Source organism: Macaca fascicularis, chromosome 6 (assembly GCF_037993035.2).
Source record: "Macaca fascicularis isolate 582-1 chromosome 6, T2T-MFA8v1.1".
NCBI lineage: Eukaryota > Metazoa > Chordata > Mammalia > Primates > Cercopithecidae > Macaca > Macaca fascicularis.
Genome location: NC_088380.1, coordinates 175146525 through 175164028, shown reverse-complemented (window position 1 = coordinate 175164028; position 17504 = coordinate 175146525). Strand labels below are relative to the sequence as shown.

Here is a 17504-nt window from a genome sequence, read left to right as displayed (position 1 = left end):
TCTGCGTTGTACAGGCAGGTGGCAGTGTGAGTTTCCTGTCTTTTTTTTTGTTTTTGGAGACAAGGTCTGGCTCTATCACCCAGGCTGGAGTGTAGTGGCACGATCTCGGCTCACGGTAAGCCTCCTCCCGGGCTTAAGTCATCCTCCCACCTCAGCCTCCTGAGTAGCTGGGACCACAGGCATGCACTGCCACACCTGGCTAATTTCTTTTTTTTTTTTTTTTTTTTGAGACGGAGTCTCGCTCTGTTGCCCAGGCTGGAGTGCAGTGGCGCGATCTCTGCTCACTGCAAGCTCCGCCTCCCGGGTTTACGCCATTCTCCTGCCTCAGCCTCCCCAGTAGCTGGGACTACAGGCGCCGGCCACCTCGCCTGGCTAGTTTTTTTTGTATTTTTTTTAGTAGAGACGGGGTTTCACCGCTTTAGCCAGGATGGTCTCGATCTCCTGACCTCGTGATCCGCCCGTCTCGGCCTCCCAAAGTGCTGGGATTACAGGCTTGAGCCACCACGCCCGGCCGCACCTGGCTAATTTCGTAGTTTTAGCAGAAATGGGGTTTCGCCATGTTGCCCAGGCTGGTTTCAAACTTCTGAGCTCAAGCGATCCACCCACCCTGGCCTCACAAAGTGCCGGGATCACAGGTGTGAGCCATGACACCCAGCCAAGTCTCCTAAGACTTCCTAGTACCTGCCTGGGGCCTTCTTTGTGCTGTCAGTCTGGAGAGGTCAAGACCCCTATTCCTAGCCACACCAGGCCACGCCCGAGTCTGCTGACAATCCACTTGCTGTGCTTCTAAACGTCCACACTCAAGCCACGGAGGACAAGTGAAGGGTAGAGCCTGGGCTGGGACACTGAGGACACCCATGTCTGGCCATGGCCAGGGGAGCAGTGGCCTCACCGCCCACCACTCACCTTTTCAGCTGAGAGTGCAGAGTTGCCACCTGCCGAGTGGCTTCCTCCAGTTCTCTCACCAGCTGGTTCCTCTTACTGTTTAACTTTAACCTGGAGGGAGAGAAAGCATGAGAGGGATGCCCTGAAAGGAAGCTCAGGCATGTACTCTTTTTTTTTTTTTTTTTTGAGACGGAGTCTCGCTCTACCGCCCAGGCTGGAGTGCAGTGGCCGGATCTCAGCTCACTGCAAGCTCCGCCTCCCGGGTTTACGCCATTCTCCTGCCTCAGCCTCCCGAGCAGTTGGGACTACAGGCGCCTGCCACCGCGCCCGGCTAGTTTTTTGTATTTTTTAGTAGAGACGGGGTTTCACCGTGTTAGCCAGGATGGTCTCGATCTCCTGACCTCGTGATCCGCCCGTCTCGGCCTCCCAAAGTGCTGGGATTACAGGCTTGAGCCACAGCGCCCGGCCAGGCATGTACTCTTACATGTACACCCAGACCCACAGGCACAAGAACTTTCCGCAAGCATTTGACCATGGCAGCCAGGGAGCTAGAGCATCCACATACATGATAACTGCAGTATCACTCACCCACTATATATATATCAGGCACTCTGCTAGGAACCTTAGGACACGCCTTAATTCAGTCACACAATTATGCTGCATAGTAAGAATGACTTCTACCACTTTACATAAGAGGAAATCGAGGCCCTTAGAGCTGTATAATTTACCTAAAGCTGTGGAATTAGTGGCAGAATTAGGACTTCACCCAACCATACCCTCCTTCTCTCTTCCTTCCTCCCTCTTTCATCTCATATTTACTGAGTGCCCATTTTGTACTGGACCCCTCCCATGGCACTGTGGATAAAGTAGTGAGTGAGCACAGTAGGACTTGTTTCTGTTCTTATGGGGCTTACACTCTACTGGGGAGAACCGATATTAAACAAATACTCAAATAGCTATTTAACACAGTGTATGACAAGGTCCATCAAGAAAAAGTACACAATGGTAGAAAAGAACACAAAAGGAGAGGCCCAATTTGAACTGGCAGGTGAGCCTCTTCCAGCCAAGTGACTCTGTGGCTGAGACTGGCAGTGTGTACCCTGCCCTGTCCCTGGACCATTTTCCCAGCCTTCCCTGCGGCCGGGTGGGCAGGGCATATGACCAAGTTCTGACCAATGGGATATGAGCACAGGTAGTTAAGAACAGTGGGTGTGTCTTCTTCACTGTCTCTTGCATGGACTCTCATGGACTCAAAGTGGGAGGTGTCACAGATGGAAAGAGCCTGGGTTCCTGAATGACCACATGGAAGGCTGCCTGTTAACCGGACATACCCAATTAGACATTATACGGACAAGAAATAAGCCTGTTGTGTGAAGCCACAGACACTTTGGGGGCTGTTTCTTGCAGCAGTTAGATTCCTGACTAGTAGAGAAATTTAAGGATGGATAATGGACAGCAGTTGGCTAGGAAAAGTGCAGGAGGAAAGAACATTCCAAGCGGGGGCTTTAGCAGAGACCTCGTCATCTTGAGGTCACCATGACTGTGGGGAGGACAATGGGCAGGAGGCTGAAGACTGAATGCAGGAAGGGTGGCTGTGAGGTGTCACCGAGATGGTGGAAGCTTGAGCAATGCAGAGACAGAGACAGTGCCTAGGCTGCAGGAGCGGGTGAGGCTGAGGAAGTAAATGGGGAAGACTCTGTGGTTACTGCTATGGGCACCCAAGTGGACCTGCAGATGGCATCTGCTAAGAGGAGAAGGCTGAGGCAGGGGAACCCGGGGGACGAGAAGAGCTCTATTATGGATATGTGGGTATGAATGCTGAATAGGTGGGCTGCTGTGAAGGTCGGGGGGGTGGTCCCTATCAGATGGATCACTACCTGAATGAGATTACCATCTGCTCTGGTTTGATTTTTGTTCCCCTGAAATCCTACTTTGAAGTCCTAAGCCCCAGTACCTCCGAATATGATTGTATTTGGAGATAGGGCTTTTAAGGAGTAATTAAGGTAAAATGAGGTCAGTAGGGCAAACTCTAATCCAGTATGACTGGTGTCCTTCTAAGAGGAGATTAGGGCACAGGCACGGGGGAAGACCATGTGAAACGGAGGGAGAAGGAGGCCATCTACACATCAAGGGAAGAGACCTCAGAAGAAAGCAACCCCGCTGACATCTGATCTTGGACTTTTACCTTCCAGACTGTGAGAAAATAAATGTCCACTGTTTAAGTCACCCAGTCAGTCTGTGGTACGTTGTTATGGCAGCCTTAGCAGATTCATGCACCATCTTAGGGCACAATACAGAATCGAAAACAAGGGAAGGTCTAGGACCAAGCTCTGAGTACACACAACATTCCGAGGTTGGGTAGACTGGCAACAGTCAGCAAAGGAGCTGGAGAGAATAGGACCAGAGAGTCAGGAGAAGTTAGTGGATGTGATGGAATGTCACAGAACCGGAAGCAAAGATTTTCACCCAGGCATGCCTGACACCAAAGCCCAATTCAGTAAACCATCTCCCTGGAGGCAAATCCTTCTGTTTGGAAGAGACCTCTGGCTTTAGGACCATATTTCAGCCCCTACCTCTCCTGAAATCCCCCATGGAGGGCAGCTTGGGCGGACTCCAGGTGTGTCTCTGCCCCTGGAATGGCTCTCCAACCCCTGGAGTGCGCCCACCACAAAATAAAGGACCCTATCAAATAAGCCCGTGCCCTCGCCAACTCGTGACCTGGGCTGCTCTCGTGTGTCTACTAGCCTAGTCTTTCTCAGCTTGCGACCCATAGTCTATCTGCATCAGACAGTGGGGAGTGCTTATTGAAATGCACATTCTGGGGCCCTACTCTGACCTGCTGAATCAAGAAGCCCAGGGGCAGTGCCCAGAAATCTCTCTTTTCGTGAAGCCTCCCAGGTGATCTTTAGGCACACCAAGGTTTGCAAGCTGCCGCACTGCAGGGGGACGGCAGAGAGGCAGAGCCTGTGTCTTGCTCACTCAGCACCTAGCACCTAGTATAGTGCCCACCATGTGGACAGGCTCAATATTTGCTGAACGGATGACTTTTTCTCCAGATGAAGCAGGCAGTTTACGAGCTCTGCTGAAACACCTGTATGTTATCATACATTCCATGGACAGGTGTGTACCACTGTTGGCCTCCATCCTCTCATGTCAACCTGCTGAAGAGGGGATGACTGACTAGCTGGTCCCTGGACTGGGAAGTGAACCTAGAAAGGGCTCATTTCCATGGAAAAGCCCAGTCATGCCATCCCTCTACCCACACACCCAAGCCCCCAGCACACGCCCTGCAGTAAAGACCAGAGCTTGCTCTAGACACAATGGAAAAGTGTTGAGGGGTGGGTCGGGCTTGTTACTGGGCAACTGAATCTGTGAAATTACAGAAAAGACAACAGGAGCAGCAGGAAGAGTGGCCTTGGCACGGTTCTTGGTCAGCTCAATCCCTGGCAGTGTTCTTCTAGAGTCCTGCCTGAGGCTGGGGTGGGGGTGCACAGTGGGGTGACAGACAGAACCCGTAATGAACAAAATCCTTGACTTTCAACAGAATGAACAAGGCTGTGGAATCTCTTGACCCAGTATAAAAGGAAAGCTCAGGAACAGTTGAGGTTCAGGATCAAGGAGCAGCTGGGGCTCACCATTTTTACCTTGGTTTTCCTCTTCTCTGTGGGAGAAAAGCCATAGAGGTGTGGGCTGGGAGCAAATGTGGGTCCCCAATGAAGCCTCAACAGGATGATGAGGGGTCTGGGAGTTGGGCTGCCATGACATCCTGGCATTAGGGGCTAGCTACTGCTAGCAATGCACAGGTGCCGAGGCCACCTCCCAGTGGCGTTGGGTTTTGCAGGATAGATGGCACACGTGTGTGATGCCTGGCACACGCTGGGAGGCCAGGAACGCATCAAGCATGGAGGCAGGCAGAGGATCCAGAAGGTGGGGCTGGAGTCCCCACAAGCTGTAGCTCAGCACCCTGGGTGGCGGTTAAAAATGTAAGAACCTGGGCTGCATCTCAGGTCAGAAGAATTGGTCCCTGGGGTGGGGCCAGGGAGCCCGTGCACTAATGAGCATCCTGCATGACTGCACACCAGCTCTGGGGAGCAGTGGAGAAGGCCCTCGGGAAGGAGGGGGAGGCAGAGGGTAGGATGAGGTTTGTTCGGATGCCTGTGAGTCTGACTGATTTGTGAGCGGGGTTTGGCAGGTCCTGCAGTCAGCCTCTCCTGGATGTGTCTATTCCTGTCCTCAAAGGCACCTTGAATGCGAGGCTGTCGTGTGAAGATGAGGAGCATAATAATCTCATTTTGAGAGAGAGAGAGAGAATAGAGAAAGAGGAGCGAGGGGAGAAAGAGAGAAACAGAGACACTAAAAATAAAGATACACACACATGAGAAACAAAGAGAGAAGGGAAACACAATACCAGAGTCAGAAGGATGAGCACAGACAGACAGACAGGGAGCTGGAAGGAAACAGCTGCAGACACAAAGACAGCTGGGGTGGCTTTCCCGTCTCCCCACTGTGGGAGACCCACAGCCATGAGCATGGTACCACATTCCTGTGGGCTTCCTCCTTAGACTCCTCTTAGGGCACACGTGGCTGCCTGCCTGCATGCACTCCAGCTTCCCTATCACTGCATTTGCCCCAAGTACTCTCCTACCAGGCTCTCCGAGCTGCCCGCTCAGCAGCTGCAGTGGAGTGGAGGTTCTGGCCTCCCTGTACTAGCTATGTGAACTCACTGCTCCGGAGGAGCCAGCAGACCTTTGAAAGAGGAGGTTGAAGGCAGTAACAGAAGGCCTTCTGAGTGGCAAGCACCCTAAAGTGAGCACAGCCTCTGGGGCTAGCAAACCTGTGGTCTTCTAATCCCAGCTCTGGCACTTAGGGATCTCGGGTGAGCCTCATCTTTCCTCATTTGTAAAATGGGGATTAACCTCAGGGTTCCTGGGAGGTTTAAATGAGATTTTATAGGCTACCGCCTGGCACAGGATGGGAGCTTCTACATGTGGTATGTCTTAGGGGTCCCTAGGAGCCTCCAATTCCAGTTTTAAGAAACCAACAATTTTACAGAAGGGAAGAGCGTGGTCTAACTGCCTTCAGACCATATATGTATTTAATGTAATTACAGTAAATCCTCAACATTGTAGATAGGTTCTTGCTAACTGCAACTTTAAGCAAAATGATGCACATCAAGTTCTCAAATAACGTCATTTTTTAATAAAGCTGATGGAGCTGGCTGCAGTGGGTCACGCCTGTAACCTCAGCACTTTGGGAGGCTGAGGCAGGTGGATCACCTGAGGTCAGGAGTTTGAGATCAGCCTGTCCAACATGGTGAAACCCCATTTCTACTAAAATACAAAAATTAGCCGGGTGTGGTGGCGCACACTTGTAATCCCAGCTACTCGGGAGGCTGAGGCAGAAGAATTGCTTGAACTCAGAAGGCGGAAGTTGCAGTAAGCCGAGATCATGCCACGGCACTCCAGCCTAGGTGACAGGGCAAGACTCCATCTCGAAAAAAATAGAAATAAAACATAAAGTTGATGGAAAAAAATTGGTTTCATTGTATGTCGTTTTGCTCAAAGTCACAGTTTTCCAAGAACCTACTAACAAATGTTAAGTGAGGACTTAATGCATCCTGTTTTTTCCCTATTAGGCAAGTGAAACCCAAATTGGTCAATGACTTGCTCAAGATCAGCAAGTGAGAAGCGTGTTCCTTTTGCCCCAACAAGGAGTGAAGCTGCCATGAGTCTGTTCTCTTCAGCTGCTGGCTGTGGGGACTATGAATAGCTAAGGGCTTCCCAGTGGCAGTTATAGGGTCTGGGAGCAAGTGAGCAACCCAGGGAATGGGTATAAAGACCAGGATATATACACAGAAGCCTAGTAAGGATCTGCCTGGGCCAGCTAACCATTTATTCTTTCAACGAACACTACAGGCATGTTACAGACACAGGCCTTATCCCCAAAGCACAAAATCCCAGAGAAAGCATAATGGAGTCGTGGTGCTAAAGAAGACTTCTAGCAAGGTGCTTCCAAGGACTGCAGAACACCAATTATTCAAGCTCTGTCCTTCTCCTTCTCCCACCAATGGGTGGTGGGTCAGGGCTAATCAGCTGCTGCTGCCAATGAAGAACGGAAGAGAGGAAATGGATACCCTTTGGACATTACTGCTAGCAGTTCTGACTAAGCAACTAGTGGGGAGAGATTCTCGCCATCAACGAGTCAAGAGAATCTCTGAAGCCATGGGAAGCTGGGCGAGAACTTGGTGAACCTGATCCACCTGGCACCATGCCATGTGCAAGTGGGGCTCACTCAATTGCTAGGATGGTACTGCAGGCTGGGCACCTTAGAGCTCGAAGGCTCCCTGGAAGACCCATGGTGGAGTGACAGAGTGACCACAGACAGGCCTCTCTAGGACTCCCGACTGCTTCAACTGAGGCACTAGGCACGTTTACTTGCTTCATAAGCCGGGCTTCTTCCTCTGATTTCACTAGAAGAAGGAATTCCCTTGCTCATATTCCAAACACACACCACACACACACACTTGAAAATCACCAGCTTCACTTCTAAGCTCCTTAGGGGCAGGGACCTTGCTGAATAAAGGCTCCTGCGAAAAACATGGTGAAAATAAGTATAATAGATTTAAAGGTCATGGGGCAGGGACCATGTCTTGTTAATTTCTGAATCCCCCAAATTGCCTTGCACACACAATCCTTGCAGCAAAGCGTTTCTCAAATGAATGAGTAAACATTGGCTGTTGAACAGAATGAATGAATGAACTTGAAGCTGGAGAGCGTAAAGCCTATGGTGAACACAGTGTTGCATTCGGTGCAGTGTGGGTGTGGAGGTTGGTGGGAACACTGAAGGAAATAAACAAAGACAATGTCTATGATAAGGTCTAAATTAGAGAATATAAACCAGTGGCTTTTAGGTTATATCAGGCCTATAGATGAGGCTGATTTGCATTTTTTGAAAAAAACTTCTGGATTAGTTCCCAATATTTAAAAATAAAAAATCCAAACAACTCTTTTGTTTGAAGTACAGGCAGCTCTGGCAGCCCGAGGCCTGTACTCCCATTTGCTGCAGGAGACAGACAGCACCTGCTCTAGACCAGTGGGGTCTGTGCACTCTGGTCTGACACAGACCACTGCCAGGTGGGTCTCCAGCATTTCTGTGACCTGCTTGGCTCCTATAAGCATGCCAGTTTGCAACCCCCACCCAGACCAGTGTTTTTCAAACTGCAAACTGCAACCCCTTACTTAGCATGGGGTGAAATCAATTTGGTGAGTCATGAACTGCATGAAACAAAATGCAATAGAAGAGAGAAAACATCAGAGGACCATCACAGGTAGAAGAGAGAAAACATCAGAGGACCATCACAGGTAGAAAGAGCATACACTATTTTGTGAACCTTGTGTCAGGTCACAGTATAAAATGTGCATCACTGTCAAAAAAAATGGAAAATGACTGCTTTAAATTATATAGTTATGTGGCTTAATTGAGTCAGAAGATACATTTTTGAAATCCTGCACCTAAGCAGACTTTTTGGTAGCATGGTTCACCATGCAAAGGACCAGGGTAGCTGGTGCACTGGATGATGAATCATCTTTCCTGATTTCCTATGTCAGCAATCTGAGAGATCTCTGAACTGAGCATGCTCAGGGTGGAGCCCAGGGGCCTGGAGCCCCCTCATCCTTCCGCCATCTGGGGGCTGAGGACAGACTGCCAGTGAGAGAAGGGTCCTACACACCCTGGGACCCCAGCCCCACCTCTCCGTCAGCGCCTTGCTCTGGGTGTCCCGGGCTGCTTGCAGGTCCTTTTCCAGCCGCTTCCGGGCCATCTCCAGCTGCTCCACCTCCCCCTGCGTCCACTTGCGGGGGCTGATGAAGCGCATCTCCTTCAGCAGCTCCTCTTTCTCGTTGATGAGGATCAGCCGGTCCCTCTCTGAGTCCAGCACCCCAGGCCAGGCCTCACTGTCAAGCTTGGCCAGCTGGATCTTCAGGTTGGCGATCCTGGGGGCCAAGAAAGCAAGCATGACTGGTGTGCCTAATGGCACTGCGGGAACAGGAGATGCCACAAGGAAACAGACATCTCAGAGCAATCTTTGACAGTTACTGTCTTCCTTTGATCAGCATGTCGTCTCAAGGAACCTATTTTTTTTTTCTAAATAAACACATGTGGGTGCCTACCATGTGCCAACAAGGAATTAGGCTTTGCAGGGATGGGGTGCAGACATGAACAAGGCAATGTCCTTAGCCCTGTTCCTGGTACAATAGAGATGTGAATTCATCACCAGGCACTAACCTCTTACCACTGGCTGTGTGGCCTTGGGCAAGTTGCTCAGCTCTCTGAAGGGAATAACAGAAGCCCTTTCCTCATGCCATTTTGGTTGAAGGTTTTATGATATAATCTGTAACCTGCAAAGCACTGTACTTGGCACATAGTAAGTCCTCGCTACTGTTGTTATGACCTGGCGTGATCACTTATTAGGTACGTAACATTGGGCCAATTCCCTAGGCTATAAAGGTGAGAAAAACTCATTCATCAGAATGAGTGGGAAGGGTGCCTGGCACATAGCAAGTACTGAGTCACTGGCAGTTCTGGACCACTAAGACTACAACTACTGACCACGTATTCTCAAGTCAGAGAGAGGTAGTGGCACTGTGTGAACAACTGTGGATTTGGGGTCAAAGGCCTGGAGTTGGAGTCCTGGCTCGCTCTGGCCTTCCTGATGGAAGGGACCGTTTCTCAAGAAATCATTTTGGTATCACAAGCTTCTAGCACAGTGACTGGTATACTGCAGGCACTAAATAAGAGTTAAAGGAAAGAGCTGGCAGCCTTATCCCTTAACTGCTCTAAGACTCAGTATCCTCATCTCTAAGGCAGAGATGATATGCTACCTATAGGGTGGGTTATGTGAGAACACAGCAGTAAGAGCCCTTTATACATTGCCAGGTGTTATATAGACCTTCGGTATTATTATCATTGAGTCAAAATAAGATTCACAGTATAACAACGAACACTGCTACAAATAGCTAACAACAATCATGACATCATCCTTTAGGACTTGGCCTCTGCAAAGTACCATCAGCTCTCATGCCCTGGCCACCCCACCCCTAAAGGGTAAGATAGGAGTTTGTTCACCTGGTTGGACAGATGCCCAGGGAGGATATGATGCACCTAAGACTGCAAATCATAAACGTGGCCAATACTTGTTGAGACCAGAGGACTCTGAACTCCCAGTTCAATCTTACCTGCAGACAATGTGGCCCATTTCTTACTTTATCAGAACACTGCTGGGGACAAAATTCACCATGATGTGTAGCAAAAATTCCACGTAGAGAAACCTAGCTAGATTTGCTTGTTCCCCAGCCAAGTATCCCAGGAGGAATTCCTATACACGTGACCCTTGATATCTGCAGGGGATTGGTTCCAGGACCTACCCCAGATACCAAAATCCATGGATGCTCAAGTGCTTTATATAAAATGGCACAGTGTTTGCATATAACCTATGTACATCCTCCTGTATACTTTAAATCATCTCTAGATTACTTATAATTCCTAACACAATGTAAATGCTACATAAATAGTTGTTACACTATATTTAAAAATTTGTATTATTTTTAATTTTTTTTTCCTGGATATTTTTGATCCTTGGTTGAATCCCCATGGGTACAGAGGACTGACTGTAGTTAGTTATTTAAATTTATATTCATGTATACAGTAATCCATCAAGATTGGCTTTGAGACAACTTTGTAGCTGCTGTTCTCCAGTACTTTGAGAATGAAATGGTATGGTAAGGCCTGGCAGAGGCTCCCCCATATGCAGGACATTGGGAAGTGACTGATGCTTTACTGGATGTACTTTCTCTTTCCCTATGCCAATGCTCCTTAAATTTCGGGCCACATCCCTTTAAGAATCTGATAAAAACAACTAGTCTCTCTTCTCAGAAACGCATGTGTGACAAAACTTGACATCCAATGATCAGACCCTCCTTGCATTACTGACACCTCCCTTCCCCTCTTTCAAGTCCTGCAGCTTGCTTTCCCATTGAGCAGGCTGCTCTGTCCTTTACACTAAAATGAGCTTCGGCGGAAGGGGGAAGCAAGAGGCTGGATAAAGTCAGATGAGCTAGGAAGCTCTGTGATGAGAAGTCTAACAGCTCAACTCCAGAGGGAACACTGCAGTCCTTTAGTGTCTCTAGGACTGACCATCTAAGATAGGCATTCCTGCAGGATGGAACAGATCCAAGGTTCAGAGTGGTCCCCTTCAGAGAGGACAAGAAGTGGCTGTCCAAATACAGAGGTCTTGCTGTTTTGCTGGACCCCTGGGGGAGCTGAAATAGTACATAGGACATCTGTTTCTTTCTACCTGACCAGTATTCAATTCGTTCTTCTTTTGTTAATAATATTCCAATTTGTCTTTGGGAAACCACTCTTTTCGTACTTTGAAGTCACCTGGTTCCCATACAGCCGACCCTTCACAGCACTGGAAACATGATGCATGCCTAGATCTTTAGAGAATTCTAATTTTGCCCACCCCTAGCTGCCCTGTAACAATGCTTGGTTCACCCAAAAAAGGCAGGGAGTCTCAAACCCAAGGCTAGTTAAAACTATCGGGAAAGGTAGGCCCCCTTTCTGCAGGGATTGCTAACCTGGTAGTGTGTAAGCTCCAAATTGCTGGGAGTTGCCTTGTCACTTTGACAGGAAAGTCTGCTGTAGAGTAAAGCCAACATAAAGGCAAGCAGGGTGAAGAGAAGGAGAGAGACTGAGTCTGTGTAACATCATCTGAGTCCCTGGATCCAGCTGTGCCTGAAGGTAGGTATCTTAGGACTTTGGAGTTAAATAAGACAATACATTCCCTTTTTTGCTTTCTCTGGTTTCTATCAGATTTCTGTCGTTTCCGCAGAGTTCTACTATTCACACAGAGTTGGCAGAGGGGCAGAGCTGGGCACTGCCATACTTCACCTGGCCTGGCTGAGAAGGTCCACAGGCCAGACAACTTAGTCTAGGAAGGAATGGATGCAATGTGCCTGGCTTCCATCCACACCGCAATGCCCAGGGCATTCTTTGCCAGTAACGCTGGCTCAGAGTACAGAAAGATCATGAACTTGAAGCCCGATTGTCCAGGGTTCAAATTCTGCCTCTACCGTCTGGAACAGTCATGAAATATCTTGGTCTTACCTTTTTCCTGTCTAACATGGAGATAATAAGAGAGACCCTCTGCTATAAGGTTGCTTTTAAAATTAAATGAGAAGATGCATGCACAAATGTTTTAGTACAATAAACAATCTCAGTCAAGTGTAGTGGTGCATGCCTGTAATCCCAGCCACTCAGGAGGCTGAGGTGGGAGGATCGATTAAGGCCAGGAGTTCAAGACCAGCCTGAGTAACATAGTGAGACCCTGTCTCTAAAAAAGAAAACAAAGTAATTAAAAAAAAAAAATTTGTTTAGGCCTATAACAGATGCTCTAAAAATGTCAGCTTTGATTATTATTTTGATTTTATTTGTGGTAGTGGAACCCGACTGCGTAGGATTCTGTGAAGCCACAGAACATCTAAACCCAGAGGTCTATACTGCTTAAAAGCCCAGCTTGCTCCCAGCTGTGCAGGAGACACTGAAGCAGGTAGTGTCCACAATCTTTTCAGCCTGTTGCTGAAACTCCAGTTGTGCTCCTTCAAACCAAAACGCTTACAGGATCATGGGAAAGCCTCGGTTACAGAAATCAAGACAGGCAAGTGGGAAGATAACTCGGCTTTGAGATTAAACAGATCTGGGTTCAAAGCATAGTTTCACTCTCTATCTTGTGAAGTGTCCTGGGTGAGTCATTTCCTCTCTGAATTTCAGAGAGGATGAAAATATAAAGACGATAATAACTATCTTCATAATCTTTGTGAGGATTAAAGACGACGAAGTGTATGAAAAGCCAAGCACAGAGCAGGCATTCTACAATAGTAGTTATTATTTTTGAACCACCCTGCCCCTAGCCCCAGCCCAATTACCTTCTTTTGGCCTCTTCATATCGAAGGCGCAATCTGACCTTCTCTGCCAACTGATTGTTGCTGTTGATGCTGAACTGGAGGAGAAGAACGAAGTCAGGAATTATGTGGCTGTTGTGGCCGGTGCTGAGTTGGGTTTCAAGGGCTCATGAGAGACTTGGCAGCTTGAGTGGGCAGTAGCCAAGAATAGCCCCCGCTGATGGGGCTGGCGGTGCAGATCGCAGGGAAGCTGGTGAAGCAAAAAACACTTTCCTCCCTTCAGGCCACGGGAAGAGCCATACACTCAGACATCGATCACTTTGAAAACAGAAGCCAAAGGCCCAGAATATCATCTTGCAGCCCCCAATGGCTTGGCTTGGTGCCAATTCAAGCCACAGAAGCGTGGAGGACAGTTGGTGAGGAGGAAACAGGGATAGCCAATATCAAGAAAGCCATTCTGGGGGCACTGGGGAGGGGATCCATAGAAAACTCAGAGAGGCTGCAGTCAGGAGTGAAACACTGGGTAGGTGGGGAGAAGACCCCAGCACTCACAAAGAGGCGTACAGTTCCTTTACAAATACTTTGGCCTGCAGATGGCTAGTAGCTGGACACATGGTGGTGTGGGGAAGGAAGGGACAGCCTCTTTTGCTGTGCTAGTCTGTTAAGAGCAGCAAGAGGCTACAAGGCTCACCGGTCACCCTTGGACAAGTGGGAAGACAGCTATGGAACTCAGGAACAGCATTTAGAGGCTGTTTGCCACAGAGGCTGGAAGGCGGATTCGTTCAATGTTGCTGGCTCTAGTAAAACAAAAGCTCTCCAAAAGTTACGAGGCACCGTGGGTCAGCCCTACTCTAACCTTTTCCTGAGCCACATCTGGACAGCGCTTTCACTATTCATAACTAGGACTGGACTGAGCTTAGGAACTGGGAGTCAAGCAGCTGCCTGAAAGCTGCATGCATTGTTTTGAGACTAACAGGAGGAAAATATCCTCTGCTGTCCAGTTGGGGAAAGAAAAATGGAAACAGAACTGCAAAAGAGTATGAAAAAAACCAAACCAAAACAAAACACAGAGAAAGACATTTTGTCCTTTAAACATGCTTTCTGTGCAGCATTAAGAGACGCTAGCACCTGGCCAGGCAATATTAAGGGCCATTTCTGCAGGCTTTTCCTCCACGTCATCACATCATTTCCTCCTGGGGCCAGGAGGTCTGTAAGAGAACAGAGCTCCAGAGGGCTGAGGCAGCAGCCAGCCCCGCAGAGAGCCCCTGGCCAGCTCCCTGGTGAGCCATGAGAAGGCAGCTGCTCACTACAGCAGCCTCCCAGCTGCCATCCTGTGGAAGGACCCCAGCATCCTGCCCTGTCTACTCACACTTCCCGAGATGTCTGTCTGGGAGCTCACGTCCAGGTACTGTTTCGGCAGCGGGAAACTCGAACTCTCCAGAGAGCTGCTGCTGGACCACAGGTCTGAGTGAGATCCCCTGTCGGTGCGGAAGCCGTCCTTCAACATGGCAAGGCTCTGAAGGAAGGGAGAGCAGGGTCAGTGATGCGCCTTCCCAGGAGGGAGCTCTGGGTCTGCCACGCTCCCCGTGCTTCCCTCTCTACCCTCCCTTAATTTAGGAACCCATGCCCTCCCCAGACATCCTACTGATCCTGTGATAGAGAGCTAGCATTGAGTGGGTCCTTGCTGTGTGCCAGGCTCTGTGCTGGGCCTATGACATAGGAGAAACCGGTGTGGATGCCGACTCTGGAGCCACACTGCCCTAGTTGGAACCCCCGCTCTGCTGCTTCCCAGCTGTGTGACTTGACCTAGCTGAATAACCTCTCTTTGCCTCAATTTCCTCTCCTGTAAAATGAGAATAATCGGCTGGGTGCTCATGCCTGTAATCCCAGTGCTTTCAGAGGCCAACGTGGGAGGATCACTTGAGGCCAGGAATTCAAGATCAGCCTGGGCAACATAGCGGGACCCCCATCTCCGAAAAAAAAAAAGAATTGCTGGGTGTGGCGGTGCATGTCTGTAGTTCCAACTACTCGGGAGGCTGAGGTGGGAGGATTGCTTGAGCCCAGGAGTTCGACGCTGCAGTGAGCTATGACTGTGTCACCGCACTCCAGCCTGGGCAATAAATAGAGCAAGACCCTGGTTCTTAAAATAAAAAAGGGGAGGGGGAAGAATCACAGGTCCTATCTCACAGGGCAATCATCTTGATTAAATGAGATTAAACGAGATGACAAGTGAATACAGCCCATACTCAACAACTGTCAGCTTTACCAGAGTCTCACTGAATCCTGACAATACTCATGCAAAGAATGACCTATGATTATCCCCAGTTTATTGATGAGAAGCTGGCAATTGACCGAGGCAAGATTTGGACCTGGTCTATCTGGCTTAAGGCTCTGCGATCTCAACTACTAATCAGAACAGGAACACGCCTCACTGTCCATGAGGTCCTCATCTAAATGTTTTCACTGGGCTGCTGTCCTGGGCGGGAGCTTCGAAACTGTTCTGTTTGTCATAGAGCATACAGCTTCCTCCACTAAGTCATTTACGGCATCTCTGAGGACTCCTAATCTGCCAGTGAAATATCTGAGGTCAGGGTGGTTCCCGGAAGCGGAGGTGATATGTACAGGGGGTAAGAGGATGGGTCTGTGAGCCAGGGGTTCACAGGTTTGAATCATGGCTCTAGCTTCCTCTCTGAGTTGTACAGTCTTTTTTCTGTAGGATGGGGATAAACTAGGGTTGATTTAAGAGATGAGACATGATGCATGCAAAAGGCTTGGCATAATCACCTGGCACATTACATAATATCTATTATAATTTGTTCAGTTCCCAGCATAGAGGCAGAACACACAATGAAATGCTTATAGAGATGCTACATTTTGATGTCAAAGGTTAATGATGTTGAAACCACCTCTCTCCATTTGATTCTTTGAAAAATAAGTCAGAGGCCAGGTGCACTGGGTCACGCCTGTAATCCCAGCACTTTGGGAGGCTAAGGTGGGAGAATCACTTGAGCCCAGCAGTTACCAAGAGCAGCCTGAGCCACATAGCAAGACTCCCTCTATTAAAAAATAAAAGTTAAAAAAACAAAGAAAAAATAAGTCAGGTAATTAAAGCTAGTGGCAAGGATGTGGCCTTTGGACTAGGCCAGATGAATTCCATTCCAACTCTGCCATTTACACTAGCTGTGTGACCTTATGCAAGTCACTTAATGCTTCTGAGCCTCCACGTCCTCCTCTATGAAATGGAACCAAAACCCCAGGAAGACTGGTAATGAGAATTCAGCAATGTGTGTACCATGTAGAAATAGTCCGCGTAAGACTGGCATACAGGAATACTCAGGAGAAATCAAGATGGCACCCACATCAACAGGAACTTGCATACCTTAATGAGATCTTGCTTTTCCTTTTCCCCACAGGTAATAGCCTTTTTGATGGCTTTTGTTTCTCTCAAGACAGCCTGAGCTTCATCCAGTTTGTAGCTGCCCTGAGCATCAGACATTTTCTTATCGATTCTAGGAGACAGTTAATGGGAAAGGTCAGCCTTAGATAGGGTGAGGGACAGGGTCTCCCCAGGGGAAAAGCACAGACCACAGGACTTCAGTTCCTTAAGAAGGCCCCTCCCTCTGTCCTGCTAATCCTGCCTCCGTAGGTCCCACTTGTGGGATAAGGCACAGAAGGTCCCGGGCTGGGCATGGTGGCTCACACCTATAATCCCAACACTTTGGGAGGCCAAGGCAGGTGGATCACTTGAGGTCAGGAGTTCAAGACTAACCTGAGGAACATGGTGAAACCCCGTCTCTCCTAAAAGTACAAAAATTAGCCGGGCATGGTGGCAGAGGTTGCAGTGAGCCGAGATCACGCCACTGCACTCCAGCCTGGGAGACAGAGCAAGACTCTGTCTCAAAAAAAAGAAAGAAAGAAAGAAAAGGAAAAAAGAAAAAGGCAGAGAAGGTTCCTGTTAGACAGCCAATGTGTGGGCGTGCAGAAGCAACATTGCTTGTGAAGTCAGTGTCCTCTAAACATCAGCTCTTACGGGAAACCTTCCCTGATTATTTCCCTGGGTCCTCCAGGCTGGGTAGGAGCTTCCCATATACATCACACATAGCTGTGACTCTGCAGTTGTTACATTGTGTGACAGTTTATGTATCATAGTTTATGTGGTAGCATCTTTGACTTGACTCTGGGAGGCTTGGGAACAGGAGGCAGAGTTGAACATGTTTGTCTCACTCTTTTTTGGAGGGAGGGCAGGCTGTCCTGTGCATTGTATGATGTTTAGCAGCCTCCCTGGCCTCGCCCCACAGGATGCTGTTGGTACCCTCACCCTGAATGGTGACAACTGAAAATATCTCCAAGTATTACCTAATGTCTGTTGAGGGAGAGGGAGCAAAATCATGCTGGTCAAGAACCACTGTCTTTAATAAGCATGTGTTGAGCTAATGAACACAATGAAGAAAAGGACAGAAGGATGAAAAACTCCCAGCCCTACTACGCGTTAGTAGGATGATCCTGGGGTCGTCTCTCAAACACACAGAGCCTTGGTTTGCTCCTCTAAAAAGCCTGGAAAACGTTATCCGCCTAACCCACATTCATGGAGTTGTCAGGAACATCAAATGGAATACGGGATGGAACATCTTGTGATAAACTAGGAATTACTGTACAAACATA

General features: G+C 48.7%; 1 protein-coding gene across 5 annotated transcripts in view; it reads right to left on the bottom strand.

The window, feature by feature from the left end:
• WWC1 (WW and C2 domain containing 1) overlaps positions 1–17504 on the bottom strand; it is a 175808-nt gene that overhangs the window by 47740 nt on the left and 110564 nt on the right. For all 5 annotated transcript variants that reach the window (XM_005558470.5, XM_005558471.5, XM_005558472.5 and 2 more), the window contains 5 exons: positions 16222–16351; positions 14212–14358; positions 12867–12940; positions 8634–8876; positions 907–996 (listed from right to left, as the gene is read on the bottom strand). In XM_005558470.5, coding sequence (XP_005558527.3) covers positions 907–996; positions 8634–8876; positions 12867–12940; positions 14212–14358; positions 16222–16351 — 684 coding nt within the window. The remainder of the gene's footprint in view (positions 1–906; positions 997–8633; positions 8877–12866; positions 12941–14211; positions 14359–16221; positions 16352–17504) is intronic.